Below are 23,268 nucleotides of genomic sequence, written 5' to 3' on the forward strand. Positions count from 1 at the left end.
CCTTCAGAGAAGGGTTATAGTAATGAGAGAGCTCTTCTCAGAGGTGCTGTGGGGGGTGACCCTCGCTAGCAGCTAAGTCACTTGCTCACTTTCCCTTCTCTGCCATTTGACATGCAGCAGCTCTACAACAGAAGGATTTACCAACAGGCTGGGCAAGTGAGAATCACAGAATCAGAGTGCTTAAGGTTGGAAGGGACCTCAAAAACCAAAGTCAACATGAAAACCCACATACAGCTCATGTGAACAAGACCTGCTAGAGTTTATGGTTTGAGCCATCCTAACCTAGAGCTATGAAAACATAGCGTTCAGAGGAATCACACCACACATAGCTGGGCTATGCATGTTGCAGACTTCTCAATGAGAAGGGATGCCCACCAGGATACTTATGACACATAAGAGCAGAGCACACTTACAGACACCAGTGAGTAACTTCCTATGGCTGTAAGACAGTATAAGAGCATCAAGTTTACTAATGTTTACTAATGAGGTATGTAATAAATACAGAATATTGTGTTTGTCTGGGTACATAACTGTATGCTCCAAAAGAACCATGACAGATATCAGGAAAACTAATCAAAATGCCTCAGGATAAGAACATACTCCAATTTTCAGAAAGTTCACATGACAATAGCTTGGAATGTCAGCCCATAGGCCCAACCTCATTTTTGTTTGTTATTCCCAGATTATGTCATTGGTCCTTTTTTTTTTTTTTTTTTTTCAATCTGCAGAGAGCAGAAACCATTTCCGCTGGGGAACAGTGGCAGGTGAACTGCAGAACTGCAGCAGAGTTTTCTGTCACCATCATACAGCAGGATTGCTGACTTCTGAAACACAGCAAATACACAAGGCTTACCGGGAACTGATGCGGTTAATAACTGAGGCTCTGTAATCCGGCTGCACAGCCAAAATGTCTGCAACAGTGAAAAGAATTACTGTTAGTGCCATGAATGTGCACAAGTCTATGGGACCTGATGAAATACATCCACAAGTCCAGAAGCAAATGAAGTTGCTAAGCCACTGTCCATCATATCTGAAAAATCATGGCAGGCAGGTAAAGTTTCTGATGACTGTAAAAAGAGAAATATATCCCCCATTTTCAAGGGAAATATGGGAAGACTACAGACCAGTCAGTCTCACCTCTGTGCCTGGTAGGATCATGGAGCAGATTCTCCTGGAAAGTATGCTAAGGCATATGAAAAACAACAAGGTGGTTGGTAACAGTCAACACAGCTTTACTAAGGGCAAATCCTGCCTGATCAATTTGGTGGCCTTTTATGATGGGACTAGAGAACTGATGGACGGGGCAGAGCAGCTGACCTTGTCTACCTGACTTCTGCAAAACATTTGACACTGTCCTGCATTACATCCTTGTCTCTGAACTGCAGAGACATGAATCTGATGGGTGGATCACCTGGTAGATACAGAATTGGCTGGTGCTTGCACGCAGAGTTGTGCTCAATAGCTCAATATCCAACTGCAGACAGGTTAACAAGTGGTGTCCCTCAAGGGTCAGTGTTGGGACTGATCCTGTTCAACATTTTTGTCAGCAACATGGACAGTGGGATTGAGAAGCCCTCAGTAAATTTGCCAATGACACCAAGATGTGTGGTTCAGCTGACACACTGAAAAGATGCCGTCCAGAAGGACCTTGACACACTTGAGAAGAGGCCAATGCCAACCTCATGAAGTTCAACAAAGCAAAGTGCAGGGTCTTACACCTGGGTCAGGGCAATCCCAGGCACAACTACAGGTTGGGTGAAGTGATTCAGAGCAGCCCTGCAGAGAAGGACTTGGGGTGTTGGTGAAAAAAAGCTGAACATGAGCTGGGTTCAGTGTGCGCTCACAGCCCAGAAACCAGCCATGTCCTGGGCTGCATCAAAAGCAGTGTGAAGGGGGTGATCTTGCCTGTCTACTCTGCTCCTGTGAGACCCCACTTGGAGTACTGTGGGCAGTTTTGATGTTGCCAACTTGCTGTTAGAGCAAGTCCAGAGGAGGCCACAAAGATGATAAGGGGCTGGAGCACCTCCCATATGAAGACAGGATGAGTACATTGGAGCTGTTCAGACTGAAGAAGAGAAGCTGAGTGGAGACTTCAAAGCAGCTTCCAGTACCTGAAGGGGGCTACAAGGATACTGGAGAGGGACTCTTAAATAGGGACTGTAGTGATAAGACAAGGGGTAATGGTTTCAAACTGAAATGGAGAAAGTTCAAATTAGATACAAGGAAGAAGTTCTTCCCTGTGAGGGTGGTGAGGTGCTGGCACAGGGTGCCCAGAGAAGCTGTGGCTGCCCCATCCCTGGCAGTGTTCGAGGCCAGGCTGGACAGGGCTTGGAGCAATCGGCTCTAGTGGAAGGTGTTCCTGCCCATGGCAGGGGGTTGGAGCTGGATGAGCTCTAAGGTCCCTTCCAAACCAAAGTGTTCTATAATTTTATGCTAAGGACCACCAGAGCTACACATTTTATGAAGGAAAACAAATATTTGATATTAATGTAGGAAATTATCCTAAGAAAACTTCAATGGAGATCTTATAAAAGGCAGATGGAATATTTACTTACGAATTCTTTAAGCTGATTTTCTCAGTTCCTATTCATTCTATAGTAGATTTCATAAACTTGCATTCTTATGCACCCACATTCTTATGCACTTGCATTCTTATGCACCCACATATGCAGAAGTATGACGATATCTGAGGCCAAATGATCTGTCCAAGATCACTCGTGTGGGACACAAAGAACAATGGATACCAGCTACTGATTTTGTCATCACATCTGCTGGGGTTCTTTTTGACTGGTGATGATGAACTGCTTGTTGAACATCTGTCATACTCCCAAAGAGTCAACAGCTGCTATGGAATGCTTTCTGCTTCAGAATCTTGCTTCTTCAGTCCCCATAACCTCTAGGCAAAGTTGTTGCAATAATGTTTTGAACAATTGTCTCTTTTCACTTTTTTGGCTAAAAGAAAAAATTGTGCCTGTGACATGCTGCAACCTCGCAGCCATTGTCCTGTAGTAAAGACACAGGACCTTCTGCTAAACAGCCACTGTCCTCTGGTCTTGTCTTAGAGTATATACCTTCTGGTTATGACATTATCAACACATTCTTCAATTATATCGCTGAGAATAGAATAGCATTTTTTATTTAATAACTGGCTATCTTCTAACTCCTGTTTTGGTGTTTTCACACACATTTCCATTCATATTTCACCCCCAGCAACCAAATCTCTTAATAAAAACTATAAATAACTTTAAGCATGAATGGAATTCTCCAACAATGTCACGTCCTTAAACTGAAGGTAGTTATTTTTCTAAAAAAAAAAAAACCTATTTGCTAGCTCAGAACATATCAACATGTTGCAAAAGTTCATAAACTGTATGGGCTGTTAGACTGGAACTCATAGAAGACATAATAATAATCCCTTTTAGATTTAACATATACTTCTTCCAGCTTTCACTTTGGTGTTTAGATTTCCAGATCAAAAAGTCCAATTTCTCTTTATTATACAAGTCCTCCTGAAGTACGACACTGTTTTAAACTGTTATCCTCTTACAGATCTCAAAACTGCTTTGAAGGCCTGGTTCTTGTTCCTCACCCAATCAAATATTGGTTTCAAAATTAAGTCTTTAATTTCCTTGGAAAGATGTTACAATGTCTCTGAAGAGATACTTTCTTCCCTGATCCAGCTGGGCTGCTTTCCTTCACCCTTTTAATCTCTAAATACTTTTCCCCACAGAAGAGCCCTACCTTCTGGGGATGGGGCAGGAATGACCCTCAAGATCTGCTCTATTTGATTCACTGTTGAAGTTCCAGGAAAAAGAGGTTTCCCAATTAGCAGCTCTCCCAGAATACAGCCAATGCTCCACATGTCTACGCCTTTAGTGTAACTACAAATAAGAACAGAATAGAGTTAGGACAAAGTCAAGCAACTGTTTTTCTGTACCTGGTATTCACATCACCTACATCAGTTTATTTTGCTAGCAAAACAAACTTGATGACTCCTTGAATATGAATGCTCACATTCATATTCATATTCACAGGTTTTAACTATAAAGTGAATGAGATTTGAGAATCATGGAACTGGCAAGCGTAATGTCCTGGGTTCAGCAGTAGCAGTCATTTTTCTCCTACTTGGTAGCTGGTGCAGTGCAGTGTTTTGACAGAGATTTATCCTACTGAAAGTCCATTCTAGGAAATCATAAAAGCAAATATATTAAATGTAAATGCCAGGACAAGGTACTATACATTTTTCATATCACCAACTGTGAAGATACAAGTTGCTGTTTGGAAACAACTGACTTTTCAGGACATAATGTATTTAGAAAGTGCTTACAATTATTAAGCAAAGTAAATGCCAAAAAATGGGTAAATGACAGTTTGAAAAACATCCACATTTCAAACTTGGGATACTGAGCCAGCCCGTAGGGCTTGTTTTTTTTTCTGATCAATAAGATGTTGTATGTTTAAGTCAAAAAAAGGACTAGGCCTGACTAGCTGCTGATTTAACATTTGATTACAGGATAGTTTTTGAAGGTCTATCAGCAAGTTCTCCATAAATTTGGAAAAGATAACAAAGGTACTCAACCAAATTCTGCAAAGATGCAGATTTAAAAGGAGAAAGAATAAGTGTAGTAGTAGAAAGGACAACAAACAGACGAGTTGATTATGTAAGCAGGCAATCTAAGAAGCCAGGAGGGAAATGTACACATAATGAGAGATTTTTTTTACGTTGCAGAACTGAAGTTTCAATGCATATTGAGAAAGTGAGCTGCTAACATGACATTGCATCTGGTGACATCCAAAATGAAAATATTGAAGCTTTTAGACATTATGTTTTCTCAGTGGGAAGAAATTACAGAATGCCATCCCTTCACTCGATATTAAACAGTTACCTCCGAGAGGAAAGTAAGATCTCAGGGGCTCGGTACCAGCGTGTTGCCACGTACTCCGTTAGAGCAGGGTTGACTTGGTCCTCGTTCATCTGACATAACGAACGGGCCAGCCCAAAGTCACAAAGTTTGACAAAGCAGTCTGCATCCAGCAAGATATTCGAAGGCTGAATTGAACAAAGGAAAATTAATAAGCTTTTTCTTTTTACTCTCTGGATGGCAGGAGATTATTATCAAGTTTCTTTTATTAGTCTCATTCTTTCAATATATTTTCCATTTAGTGTTTAACAGAAAACTTGAGTGAAGGATAAATACTGTGACTGAAATATACCTTCTGATCTCTGTGAATAACATTTCCTGAGTGGATGAATTTAGTTGCCTTCAGGAGCTGGTAGAGAATGTAACACTTGTGGATATCTTTCAGCAAATTCCCCTTCTTAATCACAGCATGTAAATCTGTCTCTGTAATATATTACATCAGTAATATATTTACATCAGTAAAGGAATGAAAGTTCCTCAAAGCAAGGCCAGAATAGACTATTGTCCAAACTTTAATCTTTCAAGTGCATCCTCAACAGAACACTGTAATTACTAATCATACTGCAATCTTTCTGTACTATCAGTCTGACCTGTGGTTCATGCTACAGTAGCTGTTCTATTTTTGCATCTTCTGTTATAATAAAATTGCACAGTCTCTTCCATATGCAACTCTCCTGTCCCTACAAGCCTTCTAATTTGTTACTCACTGCTGTCTTTCCTTCCTCTCAATCAGACAGTTCCCATGTAATTATTATTCCTTTTAAAGTCTCACTGCCATTCAAATCTATTCACAACTGATACTTGTTTTGAAAAACGTAATGCTCCTACTTACATGAATATTCATGTAAATCATCAACACACTATCAAAGTAGGGAAAAAAGATAACTCATAGGAGAGGCTGTATTTAACTGGGTGATGCAATGCTAAGTCTCACCCATGGACTCAAAGATGAGGTAGATGTCCTTGTCATTCTGAGCTCGGATAACATCCAGCAGCTTGATGATATTTGGATGTTCACCAAATTCCTGCAGAGGGAAGAGATCCAACTGCCAAAAATCATTTGTCTTGCATGTGAACCATAAAAAGGGACAATAACCTATTTAATTTTGTATTTATGCTTGCTCCATAGTATGAAACCAGGCAGAAAATGCAAACAAATGAAAATCTAGCGTCTGAGACATGAGTTCTAAAAACCCCTCTATACCATTTGCAAATAAAATCCACTCATCTTTATGCACCTCAGATTTCTTACTGAATGCAAAGAATGAGTGAAAGTAGAGCAAAGTTGCCATCAACATCCATAACGAACAAATCCAATCAACTTGAGAGTGGGCTGAAACTCCCCACAGGCTGCCTTGGTTGAGCTGACTGTAATGGGAGAGCAGACAGCAGAGAGACACCTAAATACAGATATCTTAAACTGCAGGTGAATTCTACCCTCACATTTGCAGACTGACAATACTGTCAAGATAATTTCTTCATTTCTTATAGCTTATTTCAACATGTTTTATTCCCTATACCTATAACCACTTCTGTACAGCCAGAGACACTGTGGACACTTCACAATATGCCAACATTTCATGAACTACCCTGTATATAATATTATAAAGAGCTGCACCATAAAATTTATGCTTGTATCTAAAATGAGTGAATTTTTTGTTATCTGAACCAGTAATGTTGACTCTTTATCTATTTCCATCACAAATTCAGCTATAAACAGTATTGAAAAGCATAATATTAAGCTACCCCAGTACAGTCTTATAACAGCATCGTCTTCCTAGACTCTGAGGCCAGGACAAAAATTGGTTACGATGTATAACATCTAGAAAAAAAACCACAAACCAACACACTCACCTGCAGCAACCCATGAAAATACACTTACAAAGCAGTAATATACACCCAGGCCATCAAACAGCCTTGCATGTATTCTGAGGACAATATTCAGAATACCCATCCAAATAATCTAAAGACAATTTTTACCCAAAAGGGATATTTTTCTAGAGATGCATCAGCCTTGACAGTGTTATTTCAGTATTGTTTAAGAACTTATCGTCTTGTCCTGGAACTGATAATGGAAAACTATGAAAAAGTTTCATTCTATATCAAAAAAAATCCTACCTTGAAAAACATCTTGTCAGAGCCAGTCCTACTTATCTTTGCTTAAAGAACAATGCTCTTAATAAAGTAATTACCAAAAACAACACTCTAAAATGTGGCCCAAAATGTACCAAATAGATCTACAACTATACTGAATAATAAACATAAACCCTGCAAGCAGCATAATGACCAGCATATCACATATCACCCAGAAGGGAGTCATCAAAATGCCCAGATTCTACATAAGCACTTCTCAGTTAAAGAACTAAACTTCATCCAGCCCACCAATGCCCTTATAATAAACATACAGACTGAACTAAGCAATTGTTATACACAGGAAGGGATTTGCACAAGCAAATTAAGACAAACATCCAGCTACCAATGAAAGAACATTTCTTATGTTTTAGGAAATACCTCTTTGCATGGGGCCTGCCTTGCTTGTGTCCTTAGAACATTATAGTTATGATAGCATGTCTTAAAGGAAAAATAAGACAAACTCCATTTCATTCAGGTGGTTTTGCCCAGTCATAGAAAGACTGTTTGCCAAGATGGTGCAGAAAAGAAATTAACAGAATTGTCAACACTGATCTTTGCATTTTGAAAAACAGTAGGAAGAAAATATGTGAACATCAGAGATAATGAAAAATCAGAGAGAAGTGGGGACAATGGACGTTACCTGTAGGAACATAATCTCTCGAAACGTTCTCTAGAAATAAACAACAAACAAGTTTATTATCACCCCAACAGAATGACAGAACAGAGCATAGCCTTCCCATCTCTAAAGCAGAGGAAACTCTTATATGGTAGACAGGCTAGGAAAAAAACAATTGCTTACTAGTTACAGGTGTGCGCTCTTCTTAGACACTATAGCATAACAACACATGGGAGAATCAAATTATGCATGTCTATAAAGATATTTTTCCTCAGGGATATGAAACATATTTTGTAGATACAAAGCTTGGCATTTATTGCTCCTAATATATTCTAATAATATCCTAATATAGATCCTGTTTTATTACATGCATAATTGTCAAATAACTAACATCTTTCAAAAACATAAATCCTGAAAATATCTATGAACTCCCACCACATCTTTCAAGACATATTAGAAAGATTAGAATAATTTCTCACCTGAGCATCTGTTTTGTTTCTGAAAGCATCAAAAATCTTTTTAACAGCCACTATTTCTCCTGTCCTGCGATCAACTGCCTTCCATACAATGCCATAAGCCTAGAGAGAAAAAGGTACAGATGAACAGTGTACTATGGCATTTAAAGCACAGTTCAGACCTTCAGTGTGGAAGTAGAACATGTTCATTAGGACTGAAAGAAGGGGTAATCACCAGCTACTTAGAAGAAAGAGATTAGGCCAACGAGCAACAGTTGGTTTAGTCAAGGACTAAGCACAGCAACACTGAGTCCAACCAAACATCCACAAGGTAAAGTGTCCTGGTTCTCAAAGCAGCCAGTAGCAGATGTACATGCTCATGAAGCTCAACAAGGCCATGTGCAAGGTCCTGCACCTGGGTCAGATCAATCCCCAGTATCAAAACTGGGGGAGGAATGGGTTGAGATCAACCCTGAGGAGAAGGACTTGGGGGTACTGGTGGATGAAAAACTGGGCATGAGCTGGCAATGTATGCTTGCAGCCCAGAAAGCCAACTGTATCTTGGGCTGCAAGGAAAGAAGAACCAGGTGATCAGGCCCAGTCAGCACGGGCTACTGTTAGGGAATATGGACTTGTCACACACCCAATCAAGGAATCACATTACTACCACCTAAGACTTTAAATACTGGGACTTTGCAGTCCATTGGTGGTGGCAGCTTCAGAGGACAGATGGGTGCTGCATGTTGACTCTAGACACACACACTCAGGCAGATGTTTTCCCTTTTTGCCTCTATCCTGAGCTTTCCAAAGCAGAGTCGCAGGCAGACTTCGATGAATTCATTCAGTTGGTACAGTGGTGAGCTACAGCTTGAGCTGGGTGCCACCAGAGAGGGACCCTGAACAAAGAAATCCCTGAGCAATCATACTCTTGCAATCAAAGTTTCCCACTCCTCACATGATAATTCCAAATAATATTAGGGTCTGGGTTTTCTTGCTCTCCACTGGATCTCTTCACTGCCTCTAGGCAGGCCATTTCTTCTGTTATCTCTAAGGCTGCAGCTATTGCTGACAAGGGTAGTGAGCTTTGTGGCTTCCTCATGTATATGGCAAATGAACTCTGGGGCCTCCTTTTATTTAAGTAGGTTAAAAGCTCAGCATACCTATGTGAAAGTTCACATCTTGCAGCCTAAGGTTTCAGCACATCTAACTACTAAGGCTGAGTAAGTTACACTAAGTGACTAACTTCCTTCTTCACATTTAAGAAAGGCAGGTCCTGTTTGACCAACCCGATCTTCTATGACAAGGTGACCCACTTAGTGGATGAGGCAAGAACTGTGCATATTTTCTATCCAGACGTTAGTAAAGCCTTTGACACCTTTTCCCACAGCCTTCTCCTGGAGAAAATGGATGCTCATAGCTTGAATGGGTAAACTCATTAACTGTTCACTGGGTAAAGAACTGGCTGGACGGCCAAGCCCAGAGAGTGGTGGTGAATGGAGTTCAATCCAGTTGGCACCAGCCACAAGCAGTGCTCCCCTGGGCTGAGGACTGGGGCCAGTTCTGTTTAATCTTTCTATCAATGATCTGGATAAGGGGATCAGGGTCACCCTCAGTAAGTTTGCAGACACCACCAGTCTGGGTGGGAGTGCTGATCTGCTGGAGGGCAGGAGGCTCTTCAGAGGGATCTGGACAGGTTGGATCCATGGGGATGAGGTTCAACAAGGCTCAGTGCCTGTTCCTGTACTTGGGCCACAACAACCTCATGCAGTGCTCCAGGCTTGGGTAAGAGTGGCTGGAAAGCTGCTCATGGAAAGGGACCTGGGGGTACTGATTGACAGAGCCGAACATGAGCAGTTTGTGCCCAGGCAGCTGAGAAGCCAATGGCATCCACACACACATGATACACTGATGTATCAGCACCAGTGTGGTAGCAGGACCAGGGCAGCAGTGATTGTGTCCCTGCACTGGGCACTGGTGAGGCTGAACCTCAAATCCTGTGTTCGGCTCTGGGCCCCTCACTGCAAGAGAGACATTGAGGTGCTGGAGCGGGTCCAGAGAAGGGCAACAGAGCTGGTGAAGGGCCTGGTGCACAAGTGTGATGAGGAATGGCTGAGGGACCTGGGGAGGGGCTCATCTGGAGAAAAGTAAGTTCATCAAAGACCTTATCACTCTCTACAACAACCTGAAAGGAGGATGGAGCAAGGTATCTTCTGACTAACAAGAGATAGGAGAAGAATAAATGGCCTCAAGTTGTGCCAGGGAAGGTTTAGACTGGGTATTAGGAATAAATTTTACCCAGAAAGGGTTGTCAAGCACTGAAACAGGCTGCCCAAGGGCACTGTTTGTGTTACCATCTCTGGAGGTATTTAGAAGACAGTTTAGTGGTGCACCTGGCAGTACCAGTTTAACGGCTGGCCCTGATGATCTTAAATGATCTTAAATGCTGTGTTTGGTGTGAAAGTTTCTGTAAGTCAAAGGATGAGTGCTAGGAAGGGATGGGCAGAGCTGAAGAGGTTCTGCAGCTCAGCCACAGCGGTGATAATGCTGGTAAAAGGTTTCTGTCCCATTCGGAGCGCAGAGAGAGCTGGGCTTGTTCAGCCTGAAGAAGGCTCCCCGCAGACCTTAGAGCAGCTTCCAGTAGCTAAAGGGGGCTTACAGGAAAGATGGAGAGGACATGTAGTGACAGGACAAGGGGTAGTTGCTTTAAATGAAAGAGGTGAGATTTAGATTAGATATTAGGCAGAAGTTCTTCCCTGTGAGGGTGCTGAGGCGCTGGCACAGGGTGCCCAGAAAAGCTGTGGCTGCCCCATCCCTGGCAGTGCTCAAGGCCACGTTGGACACAGGGGCTTGGAGCACCCTGCTCCAGTGGAAGGGGTCCCTGCCCGTGGCAGGGGGTTAGAACTGGAGGAGCTTTAAGGTTCCTTCCAACCCAAACCAGACTGGGATTCTAAGATATAAACTCTCAGACCGCCATCACTAGACTTGGCTCAGCTCCGCGGCCCGCGGCAGGGACCGGGAAGCCTCAGACCAAGGCGCCGCCGGGATGCCTCCAGGCAGCGCCGGACTCGCTGCCCAGCTCCCCGAGCTCCCAAGTCCCCCCCAGGCACTCACGCCCTTGCCCAGGCGCCTCTTGATCTCGTACTTCTGGGAGACAAGCGCCTCCACCTCTGGCGCGATCATGACGGCCGGGCCGAAGCGGGCGGCGGGAAGGAGGCGAGGGGAGGCGAGGGGAGGCGAGGGGAGGGGAGGCGAGGCGAGGCGAGGCGAGGGGAGGCGAGGGGAGGCGAGGGGAGGCGAGGGGAGGCGAGGGGAGGCGAGGGGAGGCGAGGGGAGGCGAGGGGAGGCGAGGGGAGGCGAGGGGAGGCGAGGGGAGGCGAGGGGAGGCGGGCAGACAACCACCGCGCCGCCCTGCACCAGGTCGCAGGCCGCGCTCGCGCTGTCGGTTTTTGCTGCTATGGAAACGGCGCCGCCGAGCAGCGCATGCGCCAAGCGCGCCGAGCCCGCGCAGGCGCACAGTGTAATGTCAGACGTCCTGCCGGGGCTGTGGCAGGTGCTGTGGGGAGGTCTCCGGGGCCTGAGGCGCGGGGCTGCTGTTTCCCACTTTCCTAGTTTCCCTTTTCCCCCCATCCACCTTCACGCGTCTCCCTTTCTTCTGCCCCCACAGGGCGTAAGACTTCTCGGGGGCAGCGCATCCGGTGCCGTCACTTGGACAAGTTTACTTGATAAACTTGGCGCGGGAGGACGCCAGACGTTGTTCTCAAACGGGCACCATTCGAATGCACTGTAAAAAAAAAGTTGTGGGTTTTTTTTTTTTTTCAAAAAATGTAGCTGCCACCATCGCTAATGCTGCAGAGCCCCCCGTGCCAGGCGCGTGCTCTGACTGACACCGTATTCCATAGCGTCCTTGGTGACAAACTGACCAAATACAGGCTAGTAAGTGCAGACTGAAAACGTACAGAGCTCTGGAGCCAGAGGTCTGCCATTGGTGACGTGAAGTCCAGCTGGAGGTCAGTGGGGTAAGATACTGCGGGGATCAACCTCTTTGTCAGCTAATGAGGGGTTGCAGTGCAGCCCCAGCGAGTTTGCGCCACTTCATGTGAGGGTGCTGGGACACTGGCACAGGGTGCCCAGAGAAGCTGTGGCTACCCCATCCCTGGCAGTGTTCAAGGTCAGGTTAGATGGGGCTTGGAGCAGCCGGCTCCAGTGGAAGGTGTCCTTGTCAGGCAGTTGGAATTGGATGAGTTTTAAGGTCCCTTCCAACACAAACCATTCTATGATTCTATGATATAAACCAGGGAGGAGCAGTTGATAGAGCAGGTCGTTGTACTACTATCCAGGGACCCTGTCAGGCTGGACAAAGGGACCAAGAGGAACTTGGTGAAGTTCATCACTCGAAAAGGGAGGAATAATCCCATGCAGCAGTACAGGTTCTAGCTATTGGGTTAGAAGACAGCTTGCTAGGAAAGGACCTGGAGGTCCTGGTGGACACCAGGCTGATCACGAGCCAGCAAATGTCCTCATGCAGCAAAGGCAGCAAATACCGTCCTGGGCCACATGAGGAATAGTCAGTGAGCTGCGTGAGGGAGGCAGCCCTGCCCTTTTACTCACCACTGAGACACCATGCCTAGAGTATCTTGCATGGTTCTGGGTTCCCCAGTATGACAGACATGGACACATGAGGTTGTGTCCAGCAGGAGGACACAAAGATGATTAAGGTTTGGAGCATCTGTGATATGAGAGGAGGCTGAGAGCTAGGTTTGTTTAGCCTGAGGAAGGTTCAGGGGATCTTAGAAACGTGTTTAAATATCAGGCAGAGGAGGGGGGAAGACAGAGGCAGAGGAGGGGGGAAGACAGAGGCAGAGGAGGGGGGAAGACAGAGGCAGAGGAGGGGGGAAGACAGAGCCAGACTATTCTGAAACTGAAAGTTGTGATGGAATTTCAATACCATCTAAATATAACAAAAACTTATTTTTCTTTTCTCTTTTCCTCTTTTCTTTTCTTTTCTTCTTTTCTTTTTTTTTTTTTTTTTTTTTACTTGTGTGGCAAAACGTTGGAACAGGATGTGGAGACCTTGGAGATACTAAAAAGCACCGAGAGTGGCCCTGCTCTGGTTGATCCTACTTTGAGGTCTCTTCCAATTGAAACAAAGGTCTGCTTCTGTATAAAGTAGCCCAGTGTGAATGTTAAAACTTGGACTAAGAGTGACCTCTGGTGTCACTGTCAGTGAGGTAATTGAAACCCAGAATTGTTCAACTTGGAAAGAGAATGTAGCTGAAGTCTGTTAGAAACAACTGTTTACCTCTTGCTTCTCAAGTGAAACACTAAAGCAAGAAAAGAATGAGGTAAAAATTGATATGCATATGTTAAATGAAGGTATTTTATTGATAGTTATGACCAAGGGTCAAATACTTCAACTGCTTATATTGTGTAAAAGATTTGGTTCCTTTATTTGGTTTTATTTATTTTCTCTTCTTTGGAGACTAGCAGAAGGTAAAATAAATCTTTGCCATTTAGAAGATTTGGGAAAATGAATACTGCTGAAAGTAAGAGCTGGCCTACACTGGGTACTATGGTATTTTTAGATGAAGTTTGCCTCACTGACTAAGAATATAACTTGCCCATGGAAAATTACTAATTAATGAAACATAAAAGACTGATTTCAAAGAGAAAATGTCATTGTTTATTCTGGGACATGAAGGGATTGCAGTTTCAAATGTCTTAATATAGATGTCTTAGAGCTGATGTTACTTTTAAGATCTGTTGTCTGGATCATGTGCTGAGCATGAGCTGTGTAAATCCTTTCATCCTTGCACAGAATATTTTGTTCTCTATACTCTGTTACTTAGCTAATGGTGGCAGCAGCTGCCAGTCCAGCAATGTCTGCTGACACTGGAAAGAGTGAGGTTAATGGGCACATCTGAACAGGCTGTGAGACCTGTAGGTTTCACCAGTTGCATTGTGCACCTGATGCTGGTGTAAAACAGTGTCGTGCGTGTGCCATGTCCTGAATGTACTGGTTCTCCCGAAGAAGCTGCTCCTGCTGTTCTCTCAATTGAACTTTAGTTTCTTTAAGGATTTTTGAGTATTGGATGAGTCTGAGCAATTCCTGCCACATATGCCAATTCTCTGCTTTTACTTGTTTGATATGCTGAATTAGAGATTGTATTGCTGCTTCTTCTGCTCTCTTGGTGAGAACGTGGATCTTCTGCTGAAAGTCCATCTTACAGTCATCCTTGGCCTGCAGAAATCTGCTCTTGATTTTGTGCATTTCGTCTGAATGCTGTTTCTTTGTGACCAACAGTTCCTTCTCCAGCTGCTTAATCTTTTTTATCTGTTCCTTTCGATAAGATGGGTCATTGAAAGGCTTCAGGTCTTCAACCTCCATGCTCAGAAGAGAGTACTTTGACTCCATGTTCATCAGATCTCTCCTTACATCCTTTTCTTTTCCTGTGTACTGTGAGATGAGCTTCTCTTTCTGCATCTCAACTTCAGAGAGATCAGCATGATTCTGGTCATTTAATGTTATTATCACATCCTGGCACTTCTGGCTGTGTTTTTTTATGTAAGAGAGGTAAGCATTGCCCTCTTCCTGATTCTGTTTGGCTTCCTTTTCTAGGAATTTATTTTCCTGCAGGAAATACTCCATCCTTCCCATATATGTGTTCATATGTTCAGTAACAACCTCGTACTCCTTCTGCAAGTATGATTTTCTCTCTTGGGCAAGTATTTCCATGTCACTTACTTCTTTGGATGTATCTCCATTCTTGGTTGTTATTTCTTGCTTATTTTTCCCAGTACGTGTGGTGTCTTGTTTCTTCTGCTTTGTCTTGGATGCCATAGTCCACACTGGGCGTATCAAACACTGGCAAACTGTAACAGAATGAAAAATGACAAATTCTAACCAAGTATTTATGCCACACGTATGAGTGTTTCTTCCCCAGCTAGAATATTTGGCCTAAATGTTTCATGTCTGGCCTGTGTTGTGAGTTGAAACATGCACAAATTCATATTTTAATTTTTATATTTCTAGTTAACTAAAAGTAGTTCTGCTTATCTAAAAATACACATCTTTTTTAAGATTTCTCTTTTATTGTATAATGTTGTATTATTTCTATAGTTTGGAGTACAAAGTCAGATTCCACTGGCCAATTATTGTACTGTCTTTCTGTAGGCAGTAGACCTTGTCCTTAAAACTTCAGCAGCAAGTTAAGAACTAAAGTGCTAACAGAGGCATGCCCAAAACTTCCATACTCATAAAGCAAATTCTAAAACATAAGTGCTAAGTCATCAGGCTGGACTGGAAGTTATCTGTAGAAAATGTTATGGACAGTAGTACAGATTAAGCCCCGTTCCTCCATCAAAGCTATGTCCTGCAGTTGTATTTGAAGAGACAGCTGAATCATTTTCCTGGATTTAGAAAGTTCAGTCAGTATTTTCTTATGAAATGAGAGCAGAAAAGGAAGTCTTGCAACCAGTTTTAATCTCGGGATTCAGTAATCAAGCAAGATACTCACTCACTTTGGAGACTGACCATGTTTTTATCCTTCCACTGCCTGAGGTAACATAAACTGATACCTTCTTGGACATCATCTTAAACTATAATGTCATTTGAGATATGACACAGATAACTAAAAATTCATGAATATATATAAAGAGAAATAATGACCATAAAGGCAATAATGGCTAAAGAAACATCCTCCGAGATCTGGCCATGGAAAGTGTGCCATGGATGTTGATGGAATGTTGAATGTGCCATATGGATGTGTGCATTGTCGAGGACTGGATTCTTCTCTCAGAGATGGTGGGTGGGAGATAAGTACACAACATTCAGGGCTGAACATCATTTCACCATCTCTTTTTCTGTGTTCTATTTTGGTTCCGTTATAGGTAAGTAGCCTGAAATTTGCTTTGGTGTTTTAGTCAAATTAATGTAAAATGGCTTACTCTTATCATGAGGAAGATGTTACAGCTCTGTCAGAGTACATTGGTAACCATGCCTTGGTTTTCTGTGTTTTTATGAGTTGTTCTGTCTGGCTTGCCTCTTGCTGAGAAGATACCAGTCCTTTAATAAAGACAGTTTGATTAAGGCGGCATGAGAGGCTTCTCTTTCTACCTGTGTCATTTTCTATTTATACTGGTCAAGTTATTCCAATGCACAATAGCACAGTATTATCATAGCTAATCTATTTGTATTTCTGCAGTAGACTATGTATTTTTGGCCCGTGGTAGGTATGTGACAAAGCACTGCATAATAGGTCAAACACAGTGTTTTATTTTTATAATAAAACTTTATCATTTTATTTTTAAACTCTCAAGATTTCAAGGACATTTTGGGTGGGCAGAATGAGTCCATACTGGGAGTAGCAGGAGCGGTTTGCAGTGGAAGCACTATGCCACATTCTTTTGTCCTTGACTGGAAATGCCTTTCTAGCAAGCATCCTGCTTCAGCCCATCTGCATTGGGTACACAAACACACCACTTCACACTGCACATAGGAATTCCGGTCTGATACTTCCCACTGTGTTACTCACTCATCACTAATAGGACACATTCACAGAACCATCAAACAGCTGAGGCTGGAAGGGACCTTAGGAGATTGCCTAGTCCAGCCCCTTGCTCAGAGCAGGGTTAACCACAGCAGGTTGCTTAGTTATGTGTTCAGTCAGGTTTTGAGTATTTCTAAGGACATAGACTTTAAAAGCCCACTAGGCAGCCTGTTCCTTCTGTTTGACCACCCTCACAGTAAAAAAGTTTTTCATCCTCTTCATCCTGTCAGCTCCAGTAGAACTCTGTACGTCCATTTTGTTTAAATGAAATGTTCCCTAACCTGATCCTCCTCCATTACGGGCAAGGCTTCCTTGCTCCAGGCTTTCTCCCTAGCCTCAAGGACTTCAGATTCTGCAAGGTCAGTTTTACCAGTAAAGACCAATGCAAACAATGCACTGAGTAGCTCAGCCTTTTTGTCATCCTCTGTCACTCATCCTCTGCCTCTTTCAGCTAAGAGGCAAAGCCTTTCTTGTTGCCATTCACATCCCTTCCTGTATTCAATTCCAGATGGGCTTTGGCTTCCTGCACGTTCAGACAGTGTCTTTGTATTCATCCTGGGTTGTGTGATCCTGACACTTGGATGATTCGTTTTTACATATGGGTTTTGTAAGGGGCATCTTGGTCTTCAGTGTAGGCCTTCTGCCATCCTTGCTTGACTTCCTCCTATTCGGGATGGACCGTTCTTGAGATTGGAGGAGCTCTCCTGCACTTCTCTTCAAGGACCATCTCCCATGGGATTCTTCCAGACACTGAGTAGCTCAAACTCTATACTCTCCTAAAGTCCAGGATTGTGATCTTACTATTTGCATTGCTCCCTTTTTTTCAGGATCCTGAGATGCATCATCCTGTGGTTACCGCAAGGCTATGCCCAGCTTTCACATCTCAAACTAGTACTGCCTTGTTTGTAACTATCAGGTCCAGGAGAGGAATAGAACCAAGATGCTAGTAAAATTTACCAGAGTAAAATGCATGTTTAGAGCACAGGCTTGTTTTCCAGAAGGGTCAAACATTACTGGATAATGAATGATGAAGGACAGCAGCAAGATAGGAGCTGTACATGTCTGATATTTGTGCTTTTTCCTTTAGGTTCAGAATATTGGTTTTGTTGGTCCTGACTGTGGCACAGGTTCACTGGTAAGTACAGCTAAACACTTCCTGAATTTGAGGAATAAGTTTGAAGACGTTTTGCAACATTTGTGAGATACCAAGTGAAGGTGATGGAATAATGATTGTGCCCTATATAGCACTTTTAAAAATTGATCTTCTGTATATATGAAGTTATTAAAAGATGATACAGCATAGAAAAGGGATGTCTAGTATTTGGCATAATTTCTGTGATGTGAATGAGGCAGGGAATTGTTGAAATAATAGTAAGTGATAATGTGACAATTTGAATATATATTCAGGCAGTGTGAGCACTGTGCCTGCAATGCTACATTAAGAATTTGCATTTTTTTTTCAAGTATTCATTTCAAGAGGGGATTTTTTTTTTTTAATATGCCACATTATGTTTTAAAGCTGCTGAGATACCTGCAATCTAAGAGGCACAGTTAAGTCCACAATAGATACTAAAGGAAGGAAAGTGCCTCGTTATTAGAGAAACTGAACATGAGCTGGGTTCAGTCTGCGCTTGCAGCCCAGAAACCAGCCGTGTCCTGGGCTGCATCAAAAGCAGCATGAAGGAGGTGATCCTGCCCCTCTACTATGCTCTTGTGAGACACCATTTGGAGCACTGTGTGCAGTTCTGGTGTCAACATAAGAAGGACAAGTCCAGATGAGGCCATGAGGATGATCAGGGGCTGGAGCACCTCCCGTATGAAGACAGGCTGAGAACATTGGAGCTGTTCAGCTGGAGAAGAGAAGCTGCGTGGAGACCTCAGAGCAGCTTCCAGTATCCGAAGGCGGCCACAAGGATGCTTGAGAGGGACTCTTCATCAGGGACTGTAGTGGTAGGGCAAGGTGTTGATAGATTCAAACTTAAACAGGGGAAGTTCAGGTTAGACATAAGAAAGATGTTCTTTGAGGATGGTGAGGCCCTGGCACAGGTTGCCCAAAGAAGTGGTAAATGCTTCATCCTTGACAGTGTTCAAGGCCAGGCTGGACAGAGCCTTGGGTGACATGGTCTAGTGTGAGGTGTCCCTGCCCATGGCAGGGGGTTGGAACTAGATGATCTTAAGGTCCTTTCCAACCCCAATTATTCTATGATTCTGTATGATTCTATTAATGATTCTTGCATATATAATAGGAAAATAGAGGGGTAACTAGCACCTTGTGTGCTGAATTTCTAAACTAATTCAAAAGAGGAACAGTGCAATCAAGGACTTAGAACTGGAGGGAAGTCTGGTAACTCTAATGTCTGGTAACTCTAATGTTTTAATGAACATAAAAGTTACTGTATCGTAATACAAATGGTAACCCTTTTTAAAGAAAATACGCAAAATTCAGGGAGGTAAGTGAACAAAATAGAATAAATATACTAAAATCGCCTGCCACAGTAATAGCAGAACAGGTTCCCAGCTGGGAATATGGCAGCTGCATCAGAAGTAGAGCAGTTATGGGGAGACATAAGACTCTGTACAGAAATCATTGCAGTTGTTTTAGGAAACAGACGACACAGAAGGGTGTCATAACAGGCAATAGTAGAACTGAGTTAATACTAATTGTGTGGTTTTAGGGGAAAGGGAGTTGTAGAGCTGTATGAATGCTACATCTGCATGGGAAAGCCAGGCCTTGTGGCAGTTGGTATACAGAATGGGGTGGGTATTTTAAAGAAAGCACTGACCTTTCCTGCTCCTGTGGTCTTCATGGATTTTCCAGATAGCTTCTCATGGCTTGCTGCTCCTGGTCTATTGGACAGCATTTGCTGATTGCCAGCATGTGCTCTCTAAGGAGTGCTGCTGTTTGTAAGCTGTGAGTGTCCATGGCGATGAAACATGCCAAGTCACAAAAGAAGTTCTGCAGTGAGATTCTCGTAGCTGTTTCAGTTCCCAGCTCGGTTGCGGGGCCTGACTATGATATTTGTTACTTATTGGCATCAGGGTCCTGGTTTCAGCTGGAATAGACAATCAGTTAAGCAGAAACACAAAGGCAGTTTGGCTTCTAAGATTAAGATTTATAGTGGCCAATGTATTAATGAGGAAACAGCCTCAGCTCACTGCTAAAGGCAAAGGTATGACTTAAGATACAGTCCTTTTTGGGAATTAGGTGCCAGTATCTGCTGGAGCATTTCTGGTTCATATATTTGCATTTTCTTTCCAACAGTTTGGCAAGCAGCCTCAGGTCCCACAAAGTGAAGAAGGGGTGTGTGTATATGGGGATTTTTGTGACATCTGAAAGGCAGATGCTAGAAAGGAGTTTTGCAGATGCAGTTCTTATTTATGGAGGAGTTTCTGCTTTTGGAGAGGAAATGAATAGTTTAGGAGGCAATTCCTGCATTTTGTAGGGAAAATGAGCTAATCCTGGTACATGAGAATTTTTGTTTCTCTCTGTGTGTAACAGTATAAGCTTGGCATATCTGTGGCATAGGGCAATGAATTTCACTGGTTTACTTTTTCATCTAACCTGGCTATTTGTGACTAAAGTACAAGTTCCTCGAAATGCATCTAAACTTGAACACAGTAATAATGGAGACTACTTCCTTTGCTTGTTTATTGCAGTGGTTGATCGGTTTGCATAAAAACGTCTGAAAGTGAAATTTTTCTTTTCTAATTTCAATTTTATAGCTTCAGATTTTACTGATTTGTAGGTGGTTTGCTGATAGATCAGAGCACCCTTCTATGTGGTTTATGCACAACAGTGTGGTAGTGGAGGGCAGGGGCTGCAGGGTTGGCTTCTCTGGGAAGACACTGGATACTGGCCCCATGTTGTATGGAACCAAATGGCTTTGAGGACCCACCACTGGCCAAAGCAGAATCCAGCAGCAATGGTGGTAGTGCCTCGGTGATGGCATATTTAAGAAAAAGTAAAGATGCTGCGCAACAGCAAAAGAAAGAGGGGAGTGAGAATGTGTGAGAGAAACAGCTGTTCAAACGGCAAGGTCAGGGAGGAAGCAAGCAGGAGGTGCTCCAGGCAGGCTGTCTCCCTGCAGCCCATGGAGGTCCATGGTGGAGCAGATATCCCCCTGCAGCCCAGGGAGGACCCCCACACCGGACCAGGGGGATGGCTGAAGCAAGCTGTGACCCTGTCAGAGGCCAGCACTGGAGCAGGCTCCTGGCAGAACCACTGGAGAGAGGAGCCCACACTGGAGGTTTGCTGCACAACTTGTGACCTCGCGGGGAACCCACACTGGAGTAGCCTATTGCTAAAGGACACACCATGTGGAAGGGACCCAGGCTGGAGGAGTCCATTTGGGGGGAGGCAGCGCTAAAGAGGCGGGGCCAGACCTGACTGAAGCCCACAGTGGCTCCCGAGGCTGGTGCTTGCAGTGAAGGTTGGACCTGATTGAAATCCGTGTGTTGATTTGGCCACTGTCCTATAGAAAGCATCCTAGAGAATCCTGCTCAAATTGCTCACAGGCCCACCTGAAGTGCCCCAAACATGCCCAGATTAACCACATTCAGCTCAAATTGCCCCAAACCCCACCTGAAATTCCCCCAAACCAGCTGAAATTACATAAAACTCAGCCAAAACCAGCTTGAATTGCCCCCAAATAGCAAAAAAAAAAAACACCAAACTGCCTCAAATGGCCTTAAAACCAGACAGAAATGTCCCAAGCCCACCCCAAGTGCCCCCAAACCTGCCCAAATTGCCCAAAATGCCCCAGAGCAGCTGAGTGTGCCAAAATAACCTGAACCAGCCTGAAATGCCACAAACTGCCCCAACCCCCCACCCAAATTGCTTCAAATCAGCACAGATGACTCCCAAAGTGGCTTTAACTGTCCTAAACCAGACCCAAATAGCCCCAAACTCCCCCAAATGGGCCCAAATGCTCCAAAGCAGCTCATAATGCACCCCAAATGCCCCCAAATGGCTGGAATTACCCCCAGTTATGCACAAATAGCCCAATTTGCCCCCAAACTAGCTCAAACCCTTCCAGAAATGCCCCCAAAGCACCTTCAAATGCCCCAAATTACACTCAAGCCACCAGATCCCAAAGTGCAAACATCCAGACCCCGCTCCTAACCTCAGGTGCAGCAGGACAGAAAACTGCTGCTGGGCCTCACCTACACACAGTGTCCTCAGGAACAGTGCCACCAACGTGGCAATCCGCTCCTGCTTATCCACATAAAGGTTCATTTGTGTCAAGCCTCTGTGGGCAGCATGCTCAGGCAACCCAGAAACCAGCTCCCTGAGTGCAAATGTCCGGCCCCTGTTGCTAAGCCTAAGGTGCCAGGACAGAAAGCTGCTGCTGAGCCTCACTTACTCACAGTGAGCTCTGCAACGCTGCCGCCACCACCATGGATAGCCACTCTTACATATCCACTTGAAACTCCGTGTGTACGACCTTGCACAGCGGTGCTCTCAGATTCCCCATGAACCACCTCCTTAAGTGTGAATGTCCAGACCCTGTACCTAAAGTTAATGTGTTAGGACAAAAACAAATAACTGGGCATTTCCTGTGCCCTCTGGACCAGTGCCACAAATATGGATATCCCCACTTACACTTACCTAAAACTCCATCTATGGAAACCTCACTGGACAGCACTCTCTGCTGACCCACAGACCAGCTCCCTAAGTGCTGTTCAGCCATGGCAACTGCTAAGAGGACTCCACGTCCAGTGCTCATCGCTAACTAGAAGATAGCTCTAACTGTGGATTGCTCCACCCCAACCAGAGCTGCTTCAGCTTGAGGAGATTGTAGTGTGTTCACACATGGGGTGATTGAGGGGTAATTTGAGGCTCACTTAATGCAAAGGGGTTGCATGGACCTGGCAGATCAAGCAGTCCCACCACTCACTCATGTACATGGTGTTATTTCCACATCCAGCCTATGGTGCTGCAATTAATTCCATCTAACTGATCTATCTCTGCCTGTTTTACTGACATTATACCAGTCCAGATGCTATGTTATTCCCCCCATCCCAATTCTGACATGCACAAATGAAACCAAAAACACCAAAATGAAATGAAACGCAAGAAAAACAGCTGCCCAAACAGATTTTTTTTTCACTTTATTCATTTTTTCATTAGTTTTCGCCCCATATGCTCACAATTCTATAGATTTTCATTTTGCTCATTAGTAGGCAGAGGGAAAGGGGGGGAATAATTCTGAAGCGTTTGTTTCCATATGGTTTTCCCCCCTTTTTTTTAGCACTGCACACATGTGCCACGTGTCAGGGTCTAACAAAAGCAGAACCAGGAAAACCGCTCCGAGGAGCGCTCCCCGGAGGATGAAAACCGGGCTGGGAGCAGCGGTTTCGGAGCCCGCTGCCTCTGCGGCACCGAAAAGGTGAGCGTGTGCTGCCACCGTGTGTCCAAACGGCGGTACTGCATGTGCAGACGGGAGCGGCAGCGTCTCCGGGCGCCGCTCGCTGCTGCCATCTTGTGTCGAAATCCCAGTACTGATGGGACGGAAAGGGGGCCGCGCTGTGGCCCCGGGCACCACCCGCTGCTCCCCTTCCCTGTCGAAAATTGAGCACCGAAGCGGGCTGTGATG

At 44.0% G+C, this 23,268-nt stretch overlaps 2 protein-coding genes across 2 annotated transcripts in view; both read right to left on the bottom strand.

The window, feature by feature from the left end:
- MAPK15 (mitogen-activated protein kinase 15) overlaps window positions 1-23,268 on the bottom strand; it is a 30,993-nt gene extending 7,725 nt beyond the window's left edge. The window contains exons 1-9 of the mRNA XM_061479144.1: window positions 23,251-23,268; window positions 11,238-11,316; window positions 8,151-8,249; window positions 7,696-7,725; window positions 5,857-5,947; window positions 5,215-5,345; window positions 4,887-5,050; window positions 3,742-3,881; window positions 854-911 (exon numbers count right to left, since the gene is read on the bottom strand). Of these exons, the coding sequence (XP_061335128.1) occupies window positions 854-911; window positions 3,742-3,881; window positions 4,887-5,050; window positions 5,215-5,345; window positions 5,857-5,947; window positions 7,696-7,725; window positions 8,151-8,249; window positions 11,238-11,306 (782 nt within the window). The 5' untranslated portion in view covers window positions 11,307-11,316; window positions 23,251-23,268. The remainder of the gene's footprint in view (window positions 1-853; window positions 912-3,741; window positions 3,882-4,886; window positions 5,051-5,214; window positions 5,346-5,856; window positions 5,948-7,695; window positions 7,726-8,150; window positions 8,250-11,237; window positions 11,317-23,250) is intronic.
- CCDC166 (coiled-coil domain containing 166) lies at window positions 13,784-20,807 on the bottom strand. Its single transcript, XM_061479153.1, has 2 exons — window positions 19,456-20,807; window positions 13,784-14,996 (listed from the first exon to the last, which is right to left on the bottom strand). Exon 2 carries the CDS (start codon window positions 14,962-14,964, stop codon window positions 14,071-14,073), a length of 894 nt encoding a protein of 297 aa, XP_061335137.1. The 5' UTR covers window positions 14,965-14,996; window positions 19,456-20,807; the 3' UTR covers window positions 13,784-14,070.

Source organism: Pezoporus flaviventris, unplaced genomic scaffold (assembly GCF_033815535.1).
Source record: "Pezoporus flaviventris isolate CSIRO_AGI_PZ_B2104156 unplaced genomic scaffold, CSIRO_AGI_Pfla_v1 ptg000142l, whole genome shotgun sequence".
Classification (NCBI taxonomy): Eukaryota; Metazoa; Chordata; class Aves; order Psittaciformes; family Psittacidae; genus Pezoporus; species Pezoporus flaviventris.

Coding starts and splice junctions, on each gene's coding strand:
- CCDC166 (XM_061479153.1), bottom strand. CDS start 14,964: ATGGCATCCAAGACAAAGCAGAAGAAACAAGACACCACACGTACTGGG.